At 31.5% G+C, this 19,689-nt stretch overlaps 1 protein-coding gene across 6 annotated transcripts; it reads left to right on the forward strand.

Moving 5' to 3' along the window:
* The first annotated feature begins 2,938 nt into the window (after window positions 1–2,938).
* Window positions 2,939–12,907, forward strand: LOC118050011 (protein transport protein SEC23 C). 6 transcript variants are annotated; one of them, XR_004687783.2, is made up of 14 exons: window positions 2,941–3,821; window positions 3,938–4,111; window positions 4,470–4,631; window positions 5,742–5,884; window positions 6,795–6,870; window positions 6,944–7,122; window positions 7,223–7,304; window positions 8,915–8,992; window positions 10,003–10,167; window positions 10,276–10,539; window positions 11,239–11,343; window positions 11,560–11,705; window positions 11,802–11,908; window positions 12,565–12,670. XR_004687783.2 is itself a non-coding variant. In XM_035060210.2 (12 exons), exons 1-12 carry the CDS (start codon window positions 3,090–3,092, stop codon window positions 12,703–12,705), a joined length of 2,301 nt encoding a protein of 766 aa, XP_034916101.1. In that variant the 5' UTR covers window positions 2,942–3,089; the 3' UTR covers window positions 12,706–12,907. The 6 variants fall into 6 exon arrangements, 2 of the variants coding, with proteins under 2 accessions (XP_034916101.1, XP_034916102.1); XR_004687782.2 differs by having other exon boundaries at window positions 11,560–11,908; XR_004687784.2 differs by having other exon boundaries at window positions 11,566–11,908.
* Window positions 12,908–19,689: the final 6,782 nt, after the last annotated feature.

A 19,689-nucleotide genomic window follows, 5' to 3' on the forward strand; every position in this document is an offset into this window, starting at 1 on the left:
AAGGGCCCATCTGGTTTTGGCCTAAAGGGAAGGGGGCACTAGTTTTGGAAGAGAAGGGCGTCTGAGAGAGGAGAGTGAGGGAGTGAAGCGATGAGGCCAAAAATCAAAAGCCAAAGGGGGCGACACCTTCTAAAAAAGATTGTTTTTTTTAGGGTTTTTTATGGTTACCTAATTTTGTGCCCAAAATTGCCCTCTCGTTCATAGGTGTTGTGACCTTTATTTATTAGTTAAAAATGTTGTCAGGTTCTCAAACTTGATCCCTCAATTTTCTTTGTTTTTTTTTTTTTTTGCAAACTTTGATTTTTCTTATTTTATTTGTATTTTGATTTTTTTTTAAATGAGCAATATCAACATCTACTCAATGAGGAAAATCAATTATTTTAAAAAATAGTGCGTTAAAAGTCAAACGCGTTTAAAAGACCTTTGAAAAATTAAATTATTTTGAGACGACGCTAAAAATGCTAAAAACGACGCAAATATATCAAGAACATATTTTTTTTAGGTTTTTGCTATTTGTTTTTATTTTTTCCCGACAATATTGGGTCAAAAATTAGGTAGTAACAACGGTGTTGAGGCATGTTTTCACATCCAGAACTTGGCGGAGCTTCGACAAAAAGTTTTTCCCTTCCTCCCTCCTAGAAAAATGTGTTGGCCATTGCACACAAAAAAAACATTAAAGTCTAGCTATTTGTTTGTCCCAATTCTTTTGATTATAAAGTATTTGGTCTTGAATCATTTATTGAATTAATTTTTTTTTTTTAATTTCATCATTCAACATTTGATTTTTATATTAGATTTGATGTTAATTCTTTTAATTGCAATGTATTTGATCTTCAAACATTTATTGAGTTATTTTTTTTTTAATTTCATCCATTGACATTTGATTTTTATTTTAGATTTGATTTTTTTTTTTAATTATAATTAGTCTTGAATCCTTTATTAAATTAATTTGTCTTTCAATTTCATTCATTAATATTTGATTTTTATATCAAATGTGATACTCTTTTTTTTTTCATTGTTATTTTTAGTTGTTCTTATCATTTTATTAATTGGAATTGTTTTTCAATTTCATCCACTATGATTTGGTTTTATTTTTTTTTGTGTCAAATTTGGTTATCTTTCTTTTTGAAATCTACATTTTTTAAATCATTTTTTTAAAATTTTATTAAGTTTATCCCTAATTATTGTAGTTGGTTGAGAACTTTGCATTATTATTTTTTTGGGTTTTCCTTTTATTATGTGATTCAACCTCGTAGTTTGTGTCAAAAGTTTTAAAGGTTTAACTGGGTTGGCTTCGGCCATTTTCAATTATTTTTTGTCCCTTAATAATTTCATTTTTTTTTATTCAATTTTGGTTTTATTCTTTCAATTATTTTTTTAATCTTTTTTTTTTTTTTTTTTTTTTGCAATTTAGGCCCTAATTATTTTCTTTTATTTTGTTTTTATAGCATATTTGGTATGCATTGTTTGGATTTTAAATTATTTTATGGTTAGATATTTTACTTTATTATTTTTTCGTGGTTGCCTTTCAACAGGGCAATCCTTTATTGAAAATTGATTTTTTTTTTCAAATTCATCATTTGACATTTGGTTATTAAACCCTTAGCTTTATTGTTTGTTGCACTTTTTTTTTATTGAGTTATCCTGATTTCATATATCAGGTAATAGGTTAGTCAAGTTAACCATGACTTCTTTATATATTTGTTTTCTTAGTTTTTTGTATAAAATTGATTATTATTTTTTTTTACATTTTCATACTTTGGTATTAAATTATAGGCCCTTGAGCTATGTGATTTTTCAATTTTCTTTCTATTGAGTTATCCTGGATACATGTTAGTCAAGTTATCTTGGGTTAGCTAGCATTTTCTTACTTGATGTTGTTTATTTAACTTTAGGTTTTTTGCTAGGTCCTTTTTTTGGAAGTATATGTATTTTTTATAACGATCTCATATTGTGAGTGGTGAGTTAGTTGACTTAACTTAGGCTAACTCATTTTGTTTTCTTAAATTTTTTTTTGACTTTAATTTTGTTTTTCAATTTCATCATTTTACATTAAATTATTTGTGCTTGAGCTTTGTCATTTTTCCACTTCTTTTCTATTTTGTTATTTCAAGAGCAGGATAATTAAGCTAATTTGGGTCAACTTGCATTTTCTTTCATAATTTTTTTTTTTTTAACTTGGGTCTTTTTTGTTAGGTTCTTTTTTTGGAAGTTTTTTTTTTTTTTTAATTCCGATCTCATGTCATGGGTGACGGATTAATATAGCCAAACCAGATTAACTCATATTTTTTTTCCTTAATTTTTTATGAATTTTTTTTTAATTTTATCATTTTACATTAAATTATTTGCCCTTGAGTTTTGTTATTTTTTTACTTTTCTTTCTATATGGTTATTCCGAAAGTGGGATGGTAAATTTAACTCGAGCTAGCTTGTGTTTTTTTTTTTTAATTTTTTTTTATTGAACTTTGGTTTTTTTTTTTTTACTAGATAATTATTTTGAATTTTTTTTATTTATCTTGATCTCATATTACATGCTATAAGTTTGTCAAATTATTTTAAATTGACTAGGGTTTTTTTTCCTGACTTTATTTTTTTGTTTTTTATATTTGATATTAGATTATTATATCTTAAATTTTATAGTTTTTTTTTGCTTTTCTATTTATAGATTCTTTGGTTTCGTATCCAAAGTCACGTTATAGTTAATTTCATCTGAGTTATCTTAGATTATCATAGCTTAAATATATTTTTTTTGTGTTAGAAAAATTTAGCCCAACCCGCAATATAACACAATCCTATCTAGTGTTGACCTAAAAGGATCATAAACATTGTAATATGCGAGTTTGGGATGGAAATAAATAAATTTAATTTGTCTAGGACAAAATTGATAATAAGTTAAAACATCAGTGACGAAAATGAGCTTATACACACAAAAAAATTATTTGGTTTTCAAGGAAAAAGAGAACTTGTGATGGATGCAAAAGAAAGAAATAATAATAATAATAATAATAAGAGAGGAAGGAGGAGGAAGTAGGCGAGGACTGAGTATTGATATGTAGAATTTTCCGAATCGATTTGGAATTAACTGTGCGATGGGGGAATTTGTGGAGCTGGAAGCTCAGGACGGCGTGAGAATGCCTTGGAACGTGTTGCCGGGCACCAAGCAAGAATCAAGCAACTGTGTGGTACCTGTGTCCGTCATTTACACTCCGATCAAGCCCTTCCCAAACATGCCCGTTCTCCCATACTCTCCACTACGTTGCCGAAACTGTCGCTCCGTCCTCAATCCATTCTGCACCGTCGATTTCTCTGCCAAGCTTTGGATCTGCCCCTTCTGCTTTCAACGGAACCAGTTTCCCCCTCACTATACCGCCATCTCTGACGACAACCTCCCTGCCGAGCTTTTCTCTCAGTATACGACCATCGAGTACGAGGAACCTCAGATGATCTCATCCTCCTCTCCATCACCGATGATATTCATGTTCGTGGTGGACACTTGCATGATCGAGGAGGAGATGGCCTTCCTCAAGTCTGCCCTGTCCCAGGCCATCGAACTCCTCCCTGATAACTCCTTGGTGGGCCTCATTACCTTTGGTACTCTTGTCAACGTTCACGAGCTTGGCTTTGGTGAAACCTCTAAGACCTACGTTTTCAAGGGCTCCAAGGACGTCTCCAAGGACCAGCTTCTCAAGCAGATGGGCTTCTTTCTCAAGAAGCCCAAGCCCCCCACTAGTGTCATTGCCGGCGCCAAGGATGGCCTCTCTTCCGATAGCATTTCCCGCTTCCTCTTGCCTGCCTCCCAATGCGAATTTACACTCAATTCTGTAATTTCTCATTTCCCTTTTTCTTCTTACTCCATTTTATGATAAGTAAAATGTAACTTTTTTTCGTCGAGTTGTTTAATTAATCAGCCAAATTTACTAAATGAATAAAAAAAAAGGTCCTGGAGGAGCTGCAGAAAGATCCTTGGCCGGTCCCACCCCATCAGCGGGCTAGCAGGTGCACCGGAACTGCACTCAGTGTGGCTGCTTGTTTGTTAGGAGCTTGTGTTCCTGGTTCTGGTGCTAGAATTATGGCTTTCATTGGTGGCCCATCCACTGAAGGACTTGGTTCTGTAAGGACTTCATTTTCTTTGATTTGCTGTTTATTTTAAGTATTATTTAACTCACTATGCTTGTTGGTTCTAATTCTAAACTGGACTCTGCTTGCTTACATGAATCCTACATGACTTAGCTGCATCTAAACTCGTGTTTCTAAGTTCTAACTCTTACAGCATAATCAATCATCAAGATGCTGACCGCTTCCATGTTTACTCATAGTCAGTTTTCCCATTTGCACTGTATTGTTTCTACATCATCTCTTGTCACTTTTATGTGTATACTCATGTAATGACTTTTCTTATACAGTATCCTCCACTTCTTTTTATTTTTATGTTTTTTTTACTGGAATTTTTTTTCCCGTGTTTCTTCTAGATTGTGTCAAAGAATCTCTCCGAATCAATTCGTTCTCACAAGGACATCGATAAGGACTCTGCTACTCATTATCATAAAGCTGTCAAGTTCTACGAGAGACTTGCTAAGCAGCTTGTACATCAAGGTCATGTGCTCAATCTGTTTGCTTGTGCCCTCGACCAGGTAATATCCAACTCTTACAGCAAGCACATACTGACCAGCATGTAGTGCGTGTTTAACTTTGAGTACCCGGTATCTATATGTGTATTGATGGAATAAAAGGGGAAATTTAATGAAATTTTACATTCCGTCTGATGCTATATTTATATCTTCTCTCTCTCTCTCTCTCTTTTAAATTCCTTTTGCAAATATCTTGACAAAGGGCACTCCCATAGTAAAGGTCAAACTTCTAATTTGCCTGTTTACTGAAACTTGGGTTTTGTAGTTTTAGAAATATTTTGTGATTGGAGATGCTGCAGAGCTCTATCGCATGTCAAAAAAAATTAATTTCATTAATGGGGCTATGCTCTTTTTTGTGTCAAATACATATATAATTCTTGAATACTACAATTGCTCCATGCTTGACTGCTTTTTCGTTGGACATCTATTTACTGAGCCTTTTGCTATCCATCTTTTTTGTTCTGACTTTTCTGGATAGCTTGGTAATGATTAGCTTTCTTTATGTCTCTCTCTTTGGGTCTCTAATGATTTTTGTTCTTTACATCTGGGACACAGAAGTCAATAAGATGTTAAGTATTTTGTCAGTCCCTACCTACATTTAATACGCTGCTTTCCTATTTTTAAATATGTATTCATCATAAACTGCTGTTATAGTTACTTTCAGCATGTTTGAAACTCTTTGAATTTAATTCAATTTAGAGGTTTTAATGAAATCTCATGTTTGAAATCATTTTGAGTGTCAAGAATTGAATTTCAATTGAAATTCTATCTCTAAAAATGGTACAAAGTAAATCAAAAGTCAACCCCTCTTAATTACATTTCCAATAAGAAGAATTTTAATATTAAAAATAGCTTTCCCAAAATACCCATCTTGTTTTTTTAAAGACATTTGAAGAAACAAGATGAAGGTGATGAAGGTAATATGGAAAACAAAATGAATTGAATTCTATCTCTTACACGCACGTGAATTCAACTTATTTATCAATTAAGGTCAATTTGAACACTATAATTGAATTCATTTACAATAGAGAATTGGTTTCAAACAACCTTATTCTTGAATGCTTAATATGGGTTGAAAATCAAGAGGTGCTTCTTTTGCTTGACTGTTCCTAGGTGGGGGTTGCTGAACTTAAAGTTGCAATTGAAAGAACTGGTGGGCTTGTCGTGCTTGCAGAAAGCTTTGGCCATGTAGTCTTTAAGGATTCTCTGAGACGCGTTCTCCAGTTGGGTGATTATGATCTTGGACTATCATCAAAGTAAGATTTATTCAATCTCCTTTTATGTTGGTCTATGAAGTTTCCCATTATCCTTTTGAGTTTTTTTATACCCTGCAATGGTCCTGTCACTTGCCAAACTTTCTGCTTTACTGAAAAGAAGTTATCAATCTATTCATTGTGAGTATTGCCATCAATCTATTTATAAATGATAAACCGAGGTAGCTGTGAATATAACATACTGTAGCAAAGTAATTTGTAGTGGTAGCAATAGTATGGACATTAATAAACTGCAAAAACTCAAGTAAATCACATTCAAAGATGTACAATTCTTCTATATATATATTTGTTTTTTTTTTTTTTAATTTTGCTTTTCCTTGGGTTTGTTTTTGGACATAGGATGTAGATCTGGAAGCAAAAATGAAGATGGACCTCAAAATCAATTAGGGGTTTCTTAAATTCATCAGGGGATATATAATTTTTCTAACAGTACGAAGCAATAGATATTTACTATTTTGTAGCATTGCTCTCCATAAAAAACATAGATGTGTACTGTGAAACAAGTGTTGATATTGGTCTCACTTGGTTTGAATTTTGTTATAGTTCTTACGGCATTGGTGTCACTTGATGGTTTTGAATTTGTTTTTCTTAGTTTGTAGCTTAGATAGACCTGTATTATGGAACAATTTTTTATTGCTTGTGCTTGGTGGTTTACACTTTATTATATTGCTTTATCAAATACAGCAGCTGATACCATTGTTGTTTCTCCAATGCAATTTTGTACTTCCTCATATAACATGTTGTATTTCTTTAGTTCATGGATGCCTTGAACCTCATGTGATTTGTTCAAAAGTTGCCTTATTTGTTTCGTTATATGTGTTATAATTGTATATTTTTTATTAACTGGACTAGAACTATACTAAGAAATTATTTTTTCACACATGCAATACAGTGGTATATTTGAGGTAAACTGCTCGAAGGATATCAGAGTTCAAGGCATTATTGGTCCTTGTGCATCGCTTGAAAAGGTTTGATCCAATGGATTTTTTAGTGGTTTTCTTTTTCTTCAATGTAAGTTTACTTGTCCATGACTTTGTGCAGAAAGGTCCTCTGTGCTCTGACACAGTTGTAGGCCAGGGAACTACAAGTGCATGGAAGATGTGTGGCCTGGACAAAGCTACAACTTTATGTCTGATATTTGAAATTGCAAAGAAGGACAGCACAGATACTACTGTTCAACAACCCTCAAGCTATCAATTCTACTTCCAATTTCTGACTTAGTATGCCAAGCTTATGCTTTTTTGAGTGGTTAGTTACCTGTTATTTTTTTCTTGGAAAAGATGGATGGGTCTCTGACTTATTAATAATAATTTGCTACAGCTATCAGCATAGTGGTGGTCAAATGAGGCTTCGTGTAACAACCCTCTCAAGAAGATGGGTTGCTGGACCTGGAAGTGCTCAGGCAAGCTCTGCTGTGCTCTTGTATGTGATATGCATTATTGTTCCATTTGTTTTTCTTGGATTGGCTAATCCTATTAGAGCTTAAACAAACATGGATGTTCATCAATCTAATAAAACAGGATCTCATTATTAATCAGGACTCATTTATGAAATAAAAAAGTAACTAAATATATTTATAGGTGTATGACTAGAAAGTCTACGTAGCTAGGAGTTTTAGTCACCGATCTAAGAAGCATCATATACTTAGAGGGTGTTTGGCATTGGGGTTGAACCTGTTTTTCATCAAAATTTGAATTTTTTTTTTGCTTCAAATTAATATTTTTAGTGTTTTTGGATTATTTTGATGTGCTGATGTTAAAAATAAATTTTAAAAAATGAAAATATTATTTTAATGCATTCCAAGCGAAAAACACTTTGAAAAGTAACTTCTACTACACTCCCAAACATCCTCTTAATATCCTTACGAACTTTTTAATATTTTTCATTTATTTTATGTTGCTTTATTAAGACCAATTGTATTTATGAAAAATACTTTGAAAAACAATCTCTATCACACCCCAAACACCCTCATAATATCATTACCCTACACATTATTACAAACTTTTTAATATTTTTCATTTATGTTCATGTTGCTTTATTAAGAGAATATCAATTGTATTTATGAAAAATCTGAGTCCAAAAAGTGTTTTAGATCTTCTACTTCTCATTTGTATTGTTTTCTCATTTCCTGCTGTTCCAATAGAACTGAGATATATTTGGGAGAAAAATAGAAGTGAAGACATCATGTAACGAACTTATTTACTATGCCACACCTGTCTTGTTCCTTGCATGATGAGTAGTCATATATCAAATACATGAATAGCAGAAAAAAAAGTTGCCCTAATGAAAATATGACCTACTAAGCTACTCTCACTATGCCATACCCATTCCTCTGTTGCAGGAAAAAAAACCGCATTAATCTGAGATGGGGGCATGGGTTTTTCTAATCTGTCTTTGAATATTGTAGCTATTTTTTTTTTTCATATTTGTTATCAGGAGCTTGAAATTTCTCATACAAGTTTAGTGAATTCCAGTGATGCTCTCATTTTATATACAAGCAACAAAGTTCCACCTAGACTTGATGTAGTGATGAAAGGTGATATCATGGCTGCATAGGAGATCAGGGTGTTGACAGGCAGTATGTCTTGCAGAATAAAATACTGTCAAGCTTCTCAACCTTTTGTCCTAATTTTATAGTTTATTAAAAATATATCCTGTGATCTTCCAGAACAACTTGGGCTTTGCAATGATGCTTGTCAATATTGTGTGTGAAAAGGCATAATAGGAGGATAGATAGACTTTGCACATATTAATTTAGTTACTAAAAGTTTGGTCAGGTAATATGCATATTGACCAGACACGCACACAGATCTATCTGTTGGTGCTTGGAATCGTATTCAATATTTGGTTTACTGTTTGCACTCTCCATAAATTAATAAAATAGAAAATGGTGGTCGGATCATTCTTTCATCTGATGCAGGGTATGGATCAATTTTTCTTCCTTCTTTTTCTTCTTTTGGGTGCTAGTGAACTTTTATTTGTAATTCTCAAATCTATTTTAATATGCTTTAGGACTTGATTGCTGGATTCGACCAAGAAGCAGCTGCTGTAGCTATGGCACGCTTAGTGTCTTTCAAAATGGAAAATGAGGTAACCATCAAATCTTCGATGGCTTTTGTAAATTCTTGGATTTGGAATAGTGAGGGTTATCAATGAGATTTATTCTGAGAAGCTCTCTGATGTGCTGAAATACACGCACCACCACATTTACAAACAAACAGTGAGTAATCAATTGAGTCCAGTAACCCCTCTTTATTTTAGAAAGTACCTCTAATTGATGGTTTGCGAAGATAAGAATGATTGTCTAGGAACAAGCCACTTCTCAGTTTTAGGGAATTTTCAAACAGATTTTTGGGGTTTCCCCCCCTTGAAGAAGTAATTTTAAGGAACTCCCTGACTTATTAGATTCAAAAGGAAAAATATTTTTATGGAAGACTGTCCCTAGAAACATTTTTATATTTTGATTTTCAAGATAAAAAACCTTGTAACCTTTCTAAGCTAGTGGATAACCAAGAGAAACACATTGTCATGCTTGAGGTTCAAATTTTAAATTTTGAGCAATTGTATATTTCAGTGCTGGCATAGCAAAGACATCCAAAAATTCATAATTTGAATATGAATATGAAGGGTTTGCATGAAAAAGTGCTTCATATGGACTATGACCACATTATAAAAGGGGTGGGTCCACGATTGACACTGTAAGTTGCTGTAGCTACCCCTCCCCCCTCAAAAAAAGAAAAAAATAAAATAAAGTAAGGAGGTAAATTGACTTCAAATCTTTAACATCATTCAAAATATGTCAATGCTTTCTCCCCACAGCCCCATTTTGTTGTGGAGTGACACTGTTTTGGAAGAACCTTTAGACTTTGAAAATCAGAGGCTCTTTTTCCATGAAATTGTTTTGCTTTCGCTTTATTGCTAGCATAGTTTGAGGGGTGATGAAACAGTTGTCTAGAAAATACTGATATATGCCCAAGTTATTACAGAATTGGAAAAACGGTCGCTTTGTTAAGTAGGCTTGTGTTACTTTATTAGAATAGTAATAGGTATTTGGCATTTTAACCATTCTGCCATTGCATTCTTTGATGATACCTGTCAAGAAGGCTGAGTTTGACCCCATAAGATGGCTAGACAAAGCTTTGATACATCTATGTGCTCGATTTGGAGACTATCAGAAGGGTCGTTCATCTTCTTTCAGCCTATCTTCACGGCTTTCAATATTTCCTCAATTTATGTTTCATTTACGACGTTCTCAGTTTGTCCAGGTAATATAATGAATTCAAGATTTATTTGTTAAGCACTTATTCTTAACAAAAATTAATCAGTTAGGTCCTTTGAAATCCTTATATGCTCCAGTTAATGTTATTCTACAGGTCTTCAACAACAGCCCAGATGAGACAGCATACTTTAGAGTTATACTGAATCGTGAAAATGTTGCCAATTCACTTGTGATGATACAGCCTTCATTGATTTCTTATTCATTTCATTCAGGACCAGAACCAGCACTTCTTGATGTTGCTGCCATTGCAGCTGATAGAATTCTGCTTCTAGACTCTTATTTCACTGTTGTCATTTTTCATGGGGCAACAATTGCTCAATGGCGGAAAGCTGGATATCATAATCAACCTGAACATCAGGTACTCTGTTCTGTTAAGATGACATGATATGAGCCATATAAAAAAAAATGTCTTTTAATTTATAGGCCGCCTCCATTCCTGAAACTGACATATAATCAAGGACATTCTTAATAGTGAGAGATTCTAAATCCTTGACCTAATTAACATGGTTGCTAACTTTAGAAAATGAACTTCACTCCCATGACATCAGCATGGTGATCACCATTTTGACCAGTTCATTGTGACATAGTATACACTTGCTTGGTCTCCCAAAGTATACAAAGTGACATAAATGTTTAGTAGCCGTTTCTTGTTCTCTTTTTTTCTTATTTATTGCAGTTCTATCTCATCACATTGTGTTCTGAGCTTAGTTTTTCAGTCTTAGCTCTATGTTAGAGGTTCAGAGACTCACCATTAAGTTATAAAAACTGTTCTTGATGACAAATCATGTTAATATACAATCCAACACAATCGACTTGATTTCCCACAGGCCATAAAGTAGGTGGCATCAGATATTACCCACAGATTATCTCACAATATATACTCCCATAAAATATCTTCAGATGTTTTTTTTTTTTTTTCCGGTCAGTGGTTGCATTTTGGTTTACGGTGAAAGAGGCATGTGGTTCTGGAACCTAGTGGCAGTGGTGATGCTGCTTCCATCATCTCTCTTTTATTGCCCTGCTTCCTCTTTTTATGATATCATTTTTGTCATTGCAGGCATTTGCCCAGCTGCTGCAAGCTCCTCGAGATGACACAGATGAAATAATCAAGGAAAGGTTTCCAGTTCCTCGCTTGGTCATTTGTGATCAGCATGGTTCACAGGTGCTTTCTTATTTATGAAACTTCTGAACTGAAAATAAGCATTCAATTATGTATAACATGAGTTTGCTTCTTTTTTTTTTTTTTTCTTTTGATAAGCAGCTTGGGTTTGCTCTTATTCATTGTTCCTCTTTCTCAAAAGATTGACCTCTGACTTTTACTCCTACTTGTTGATTGTGACTGGAAGTTTAAGTTTGCACCACAATTTACATGTTGTAGTACCAGTGTTGTTAACATGAACCATAGGCACTGGGCAGAAGGCTTTGTGGCTGAACACTTTCAAGTTAGCAAGGCACTTCACCAGCTTCCAAGGCACACAAGGCTCTTTTCCAAGAGCCTATACAAGGGATAAAGTGTGTGCCTAGGTGAACAAGATGCTATCATCACTATCATCTGTCTCTTTATTGTTATTCATAAAGGCTACTGCATTTATGTAGTTGTTTTTGTTCGGTCCATAACAGTTTCCTGAAGCAAGCTGAAAAGGGAGAAACATTTGAAGGGAGAGATGTTTTCCCGGTCTTATGCTTTACAAGGATAATGTTTCTATCCTTCTCAGAAGGGGATAGTGGTAGATTCATTGTTTGAACAATGTTCTTATCATTTAATAGTTTTATGTTATTGATAATTCTTTTTGCCTGTTAGTAAACAGAATTTTATTTAGAATTTGAGCAGAACCTTTATCAACAACATTTGAGAGGCCATTTGAGCTAATAGGCTAATTAAATTGTCATTGTTATGACTGTTGTTTCTTCTTCTCCCATTTTCTAGAAGAGCTTTCCTCCGTTGGCTTACAAATAGTATTATTACACATTTTACATATTGAAAGTGCATGCATATGCTTGCGTTTTGCACCTTGTGGCTAGGCTCTAGGGCTTTTAGTACCCATGTGCTTCTTGTGCATGTAGGCAGCACTTTGTAGAAGCTGACAACTAACCCTTCAAAGCAAATGCATCTGCTTAATGCCAGTTCTCTGAACTGTTTTGAACAGAGGTTTTGCCTTTTCCTATTATCCTCAGCTGAATAAAGACAGGTTTGCTGCATATGCTTTGCTAGAGGGCCTATGCATCCAAACTGAAACTATTCCTTTAAGTGTCATATGTCTTGGATGATTGGTCGAATGTCCTGGTATTAGATGCATGGTTACCTGCCCTGTTGTAATCACATTATTTAATACATGTGTTTAATCTGATACTGCGTGTCAGCTAACATTGTTATTCGATGCAGGCCCGTTTTCTTCTGGCAAAATTGAACCCTTCTGCTTCATACAACTCTGATTCTCCTCTTCCCGGTGGAGATGTCTTGTTTACCGATGACGTGAGCTTTGAGGTCTTCTTGGATCATCTTCAAAGACTAATAGTTCAATGAGACCATTGTTACTAGCAATCTTGTAAAATTTATCACCTCAGAGTTCTGTGCAGTTATTTTAGGATTTTTATAGGCTACCTAATTCTCTGATTTTACTTTCTTGCAAAAATCTTGTCACAACTTTGATTTGCTAAAACAGCAAATTCAGGTTCATTTTGACGAATAGACAATGCAATGATAAATTCATTTAGTTACACTAAAAGTGGCATTCTCAAGCTAATTTGTGCCTCGCAAGACTGATCTACCTCCTCTCTGATCTGGTAAAAGGTGTTCAGTCATACCGAATCAATGGTATCAGAGAAACTCCCCTATCCATGGCTAGACCTAGAGCTTGAACATATGGTTTATCTCCTACACAACACGTCTTCAGCCCTAGCTTCCCTGTTATATTTTCTCTAGGAAATCAAAGGCCTAACAGGGAGCTTAATCGGGAACCTCTACAACACCATCATCCACACATACAGTTCACTTCTCATAGAAATCAGATACTTCATTAGTGAAGGTCAAGAATTGCATTCGAGAAGGGAGTGTTGCATTGCAATTTTTTATCTGCGTTAAAGGGAATTAGTGCATGAAATGATGATCGTTTTTTGTAACATGAAATTCCTACTGACATGGACGGCCTGGTGGCTGGTGCTTTGTCAAACTCATGCTCCGGCAATGTTTGTGTCGCAAGAGTCCCTCAGATTGGTGATGCAATCGCCAGTATTTGGAATATCCCTTGAAACCAAATTAACCAACACATAATCTCATGTTTTGCCGTACTCAGTATCAGCACCAACTCCTCTTCCCAGGAGAAACAGAAATCTTAGCTCTGCAAATTATACCGTGCCGCCTGAATCCAGCAATCCCTCTGTCGACTTCTGATCGCTACTTGACATGTTCATCATCATCATCAAAGCCGACCACCATCTACCTCCATCCAACCGCTCCGCATGTTCTCCTCAGTCCTCCAAGTCGTCCTACTGGCAACCTTGGAGTAACACCAACAGATTACGCACCGTTATCCTCCCAGCAAGGAAGAGCATCGATACGTCATCCAGACACTCCTCCACTGTCTCCCTTTCCACTTCTCCTTCCTCATTCATCTTTAAGATGCAAGAGTGGAGTTCTTGCTTTTCTTTTTCCTTTAAATCAAAGAATGCCCCCGATGCAATACTCGCTACCAGCATTAATAACATCAATCATATGAAGCCAAGCCCAGCTCCCAATTATTCCGCCTCCTTCTCCTCCTCTCTGCCATCAGACAGGACGACCTTAGGGAAGGAGACGCATAACGTTAATGCTTCACTTAGTGTAATCTCAATTTCGTGTCCAGGTTAGATGTTTGATTTGTTGTTTCGGGTTGGCTGATGAGTTCACTTGAGATTTTTTTGTTTTTTTTATTATTTTTATAAGTTTTTAAAAATTATATTTTTTAAATTGTTTTATAATAAACTTCTTAATAGAATCTAGATTCAGAATTTTATAAATTGCGAGCTTTATAAGATTTGACCATGTTTAAGATGTTTGTCTGAATTTACTTGGTTTTTACAAATGTTTTTAATTTCACACCTTGAATATTTTTTTAATCTTTAAAATTTGATCATTGTTATTTTAATTGATATTTATTTTTTTCATTAAATTGTATCATTCTTGGGTTTTTTTTATCAAATTTTATCTGCATTTTTTTTTGTTACTTGTACAGTTTTTTTATTATTATTTTTGTACCAATCTTATATTTTAAAATTAAATTAGTTCAAAATTATATTTCTTAATTGAATCTGGGTAAAAAAATTTAACATGATGCAATTTTAGAGATTAGAGCAGGATAAATAGGTTTGTCGTTTGCCCTGTTTTTTTTTTAAAAAAAAAATTTATATTTTTTTTATTTTTTATCCTCTTTTTTTTTTAATTTTTTTTTCAGTTTAATTCTCTTTTTATAATTTTTTTTCTTATTTTTTTGTTTGATTATATTGGGTTAGCCTCCAATAATATTTTTTTTTTCTATTTCATCCCCTATCAATTTTTAATCAATAAATAATATATCATATTACAAATGATTTTCAATTCCATACTTTATAATTTTTTTAATCTTTTAAGTTTGGTTTTAATTCTTTTAATTGCAAGTTTTTTTAGGGACAATTTTTTTTTTAGATTTCATTATTATTGGGTTTTTACCTATCATATTTTAGCCACTCTTTTTTTTTTCCTTTTCTTTTGCAAGTTATTTTATTAATAGTTTTTTTTAACGATTTTATCCTTTCAAAATTAAATTGAATGACATTTAAGTTTTCCTGAACTCAAGTTCATGATTTGGCTTTTTTTTTCAGATTAAACTAGGTTTAAGAAATTCCTCCAGGTTTGAGTCCCCCAGTTTGTTTTTTTTTCTTTTTTTAAGTTGATGTTTTCTTTTTTAAAAAAACAAATTTGGCTCTCTCTCTTTTTTGTTCTTTAATTAGATTGGATTGTTTGATAATTTGAATAAGTTTAGGTGTGATTTTTTTATTGTTTTTTTTTTGTTAGTTTTTTTTTCATATTATTTAAATTTCTATTTTTACCAATGACTTGGGACTTCAAATTTTTTTTACCTATCACTTTTTTTTTATATTTTAAAAAAAAAAACTATTTAGCCTACAACAATGCATTGGTAACATGTTTAGTAGTTAGTATTTGGCTAGCAATGCTAGTCAAATGTAAATGCTAACATATGGGATTGGGATTTTTGCAGGCAATATGCATGGCATGATCATCACTGCCACGTTATTTTTGGTTTCCCAACATGACTCTACTAGGTTTTTTATCTTCTTCTTGAACCTTTTTGACAAATTGTTAAATACATAAATACTGAATATGTTTTTTAGTTCCGAGAAATTAGATGTGGTGTCGCGTATACAAAATTTTATATGTTTTATTGACAAACTATTAACAAGAATATTTTTGTATGAAAGGTGGACACCACAATTCTAGTCAATGATCCAGTGCAAACATACTCCATGTTGTATGAAAATAAAATGTCTTATTTCTCAACCAATGATTATTTATAGCGTTGATGTGTCACTAATATTCACTAACCCTTCAACAATAACAAAATCAAATATTATAATCATTATTAATATTTTCATTTTTTAATTGCAACACAACACTACTTTTCACATTTAATGTGAGTTAACGTGATCAAAATCTATAAATACATAAACAACACAAACTTCTCAAGATACAAAACTCACTCAATTTTCTCTAACATTACACTCTCTTTCTTTTTTCCATACACTATCTCCTACATACAATTACTAATTTAAGTATTCATGGAATAAAATTATTTTTTCAAGGAATATTCAAGCCCACACAAAGGTCCAAAATGAAACCTAGCTCATTCTTTCTGACCTAGTTTTGCAGACAATGAAAAATCTAATTTATATGTGAAGTTTTTTCCCACCTTCATCAATTAGAAATTGCATGTTATATATATATATATATATATATATATATATATATATATATATATATATATATATATATATATATATATATATATATATATATATGATCACCAACCTACTCTATAGATCTAGAATAAATAAATAACATTTTTTTTCTTGTTTTATTTATCTGTTGTTTTTTACTCATTCACGGTTTGTCCAAGACAAAATAAAAATGTAAAAACAAAGAATCTAAAAAGAAATCATGAAATAGCCAAGTTTTTTTTTTTTTTTTTTGTAAAAAAAAATTTATGAATCTTCATGAGATTTTTAGGACTTTAAAGAAATTTTTGAAAAATTAGGGGTAAAGGACTCGAAAATAAGTTATGCAAAGGTCTTGTGTTTGTTACTGATTTAGTTTTCGTTCTAGGAAAATGAATGCTATGATTTTTATTATTATATTTTGTTCAATTATATGTTTGTTTTCCAACATTCACATTGTATAATTGTCTCTTTTTTTTTTGTTTTAAATGAATTATATTTATTTCAACAAACTCTTTTAATTATTTTTTTGTCAAAGTAATTTTTCTATTACATTTTAGTTTTCTTATTTTCCACCTAATTAAACCTAGGAATAAATTAAACAAATTTAACTTGATAGAGATACCTCATCAAACAATTTGTTCTAGTACAAAGATGGTAACAATTATTATAATTTCAATATAGCTAAAATATTTGGTGAAAGCATCGTAGCTTTCCTTACATGCTACTGTGGATTGTTATAGTGCTTTCCTATTTTATTTTATTTTATTTTAATATTGAGTTGGTTAAGAATTTAGCCTTATAATTTTTTTCTTTGAAACACTGTGAATTGCTACAGTATTTCTCCACATAGTTTTTTTTTGTTATAATTTTTTTTCAAAATTGTTTGTCAATTTTATTTTTTTAATATTGAGCTGATTGAGAATTATAACTATAGCTTTTCTCACAAAACATTGTAGATTGCTGTAGTGTTTTCGCACATGTTTTTTTTTTTTTTAAATTGTATTTGTCGATTTATTTTTTTTAATATTGAGGTTGAGAATTTAGCTTCCTAATTTTTTTCTTTAAAATATTATGGATTGCTATTGTGTTTTTCCATATATTTTATTTTTGTGTTTTTATAATTGTTTTCAAAATTATGTATTTTGTAGCTTTCCTCACATGTTATTATGGATTTTTTTTTCCCTAAATTATCTTTGTCGATTTTTTTTTTTTTAATATTGAGCTGGTTAAGAATTTAGATTTGTAATTTTTTTTCTTTGAATCATTGTGAATTGCTACATTGTTTCTCTACATGGTTTTTTTGTTATGATTTTTTTTTTTAAATTGTTTGTTGATTTTATTTTTTTAATATTGAACTGGTTAAGAATTATAATTGTAGCTTTTCTCATAAAACACCATGGATTACTACAGTGTTTTCCCCATATAGTTTTTTTTATTGTTTTTTTTAAATTGTATTTGTCGATTTTATTTTTTTAATATGAGCTAGTTGTGAATTTAGTTTTCTAATTTTTTTCTTTAAAGTATTGTGGATTGCTACAGTGTTTTTTCACATGGTTTTTTTTTTTTTTTTCAAAATTATCTTTGTCGATTTTATTTTTTAATGTTGAGCTGATTGAGAATTACAATTATAATATGTAGGGAAAAAGCATTGTAGCTTTCCTTAAAAATTATTGTGGATTGCTATAGTGTTTTCCTTACATTTTTTTTTCCTCATTTTTTTAATGTTTTTTCTTAAATTGTCTTTATCAATTTTTTTTTTAATAGTGAGCTGACTGAGAATACAATTATGAGTAATACAAGTAATGCTACATCATGTGGAGAAAACACTATAGTTTTCCCCACAAAACACTGTGGATGATTACAATGTTTTTCCACATGGTTTTTTTTTTTTCTTCTTTTGTGTTTTCTTTTTGTTTTGATTTTTTTCCAAAATTATCTGTCAATTTTTTTTTTTAATATTGAGCTGGTTAGAATTTAGCTTTGTAATTTATTTTTCTTTAAAACGTTGTAGATTGCTACAGGTTTCCCCACATGGTTTTTTTTTTTTTTTTTTTTTCGTTATGATTTTTTTTTTAAATTGTCGATATTGATTTTATTTTTTTAATATTAAATTAGTTGAGAATTGCAATTACAATAAAACTCAATCATGTGGAAAAAACACTGTGTATTGCTACAGTATCTTTCCCATATGGTTTTTTTTTTCTTATGATTTTTTTAAAATTATCTTGATTTTTTTTTTAATATTGAGCTAGTTGAGAATTATAAATTACAAGTAAGGCTAAATCATGTAGGGAAGCACTATAGCTTTCCTCGCAAAACATAGTGGATTGCTACAATGTTTCCAACATGGTTTTTTTTTTTTATTATTATATTTGTTATGATTTTTTTAAAAATTATCTTTGTCGATTTTATTTTTTTAATATTAAGCTGGTTGAGAATTTAACTTTGTAATTTTTTTTTCTTTAAAACACACGAGTTGTTGCATGTTTCCCCACATGTTTTTTTTTTTTATTATTATGATTTCTTCTAAAATTATCTTTATTAATTTTATTTTTTTAATATTGAGTTGATTGAGAATTATAATTACAATTACAATTACAATAAAGTTAAATAATGTAAGGAAAGCATTATAGCTTTCCTCACAAAACACTATGAATTACTTCAGTGTTTCCCAAAATGATTTTTTGTTTTTATTATAACTTTTTTTAAAATTATCTTTATCAATTTTACTGAGAAAAATATTATAACTTTCCTCACAAAACACTGTGAATTTTTATAGTATTTCCCCTCATGATTTTTTTTTTTTTTTCAAAATTATCTGTCGATGTTTTTTTTAATATTTAGCTAGTAAAGAGTTTAACTTTGTAATTTTTTTTTATTATTAACAAAAAAACTAAATCATAAGAGGAAAGTACTATATCTTTTCTCACAAAACATTGTTGATTAATATAAATCATTCTATTCAGTTTCTAAATTTTTTATTATCAACACAATTTTTTTTCCGTCATGAAATATTAGCTTCATTATCTTAAGTTTTTAATACTTATCTAGCATTAATTCATAATTATAACACCATCAAACATATTTATTTCATAAGCACGCAACCATTCCATCTAGTTAACCCTATATAAAGTAGTAAAAAAAGTCAATATAGATCAACCTTGCCAGGTTAATTTATTCAACTCTCAGCTTTTATTTATTTATTTTTAATTAGAGCTCATGACAGATCCCAAGTTGATCAGGTTCAAAGCTCGTTACCAACAATACCCATTAATTATTATTTACTAATTTTAATACCATTAGCATTTAAGCACCATTTCTCCACACTAAAAGCTTGAAAAAGTGAACCTGGGAACTAGACATAGCAAGACAACAGACGCTTGGCCATTTGGAAATCACCTAAAGACTCAATCCGCAGAGTTTTTACAACAATCAAATAACTTTTGACTTAATTGATCAAAGGCTTCAAATTTGAGCATCCCAAGCACTGTACAAATGCTTCGAGTATAACTGGAGAAGTATTAGGAAACGGATAATT

The sequence above is a fragment of the Populus alba genome, chromosome 2, assembly GCF_005239225.2.
Source record: "Populus alba chromosome 2, ASM523922v2, whole genome shotgun sequence".
In the NCBI taxonomy this organism is placed as follows: Eukaryota; Viridiplantae; Streptophyta; class Magnoliopsida; order Malpighiales; family Salicaceae; genus Populus; species Populus alba.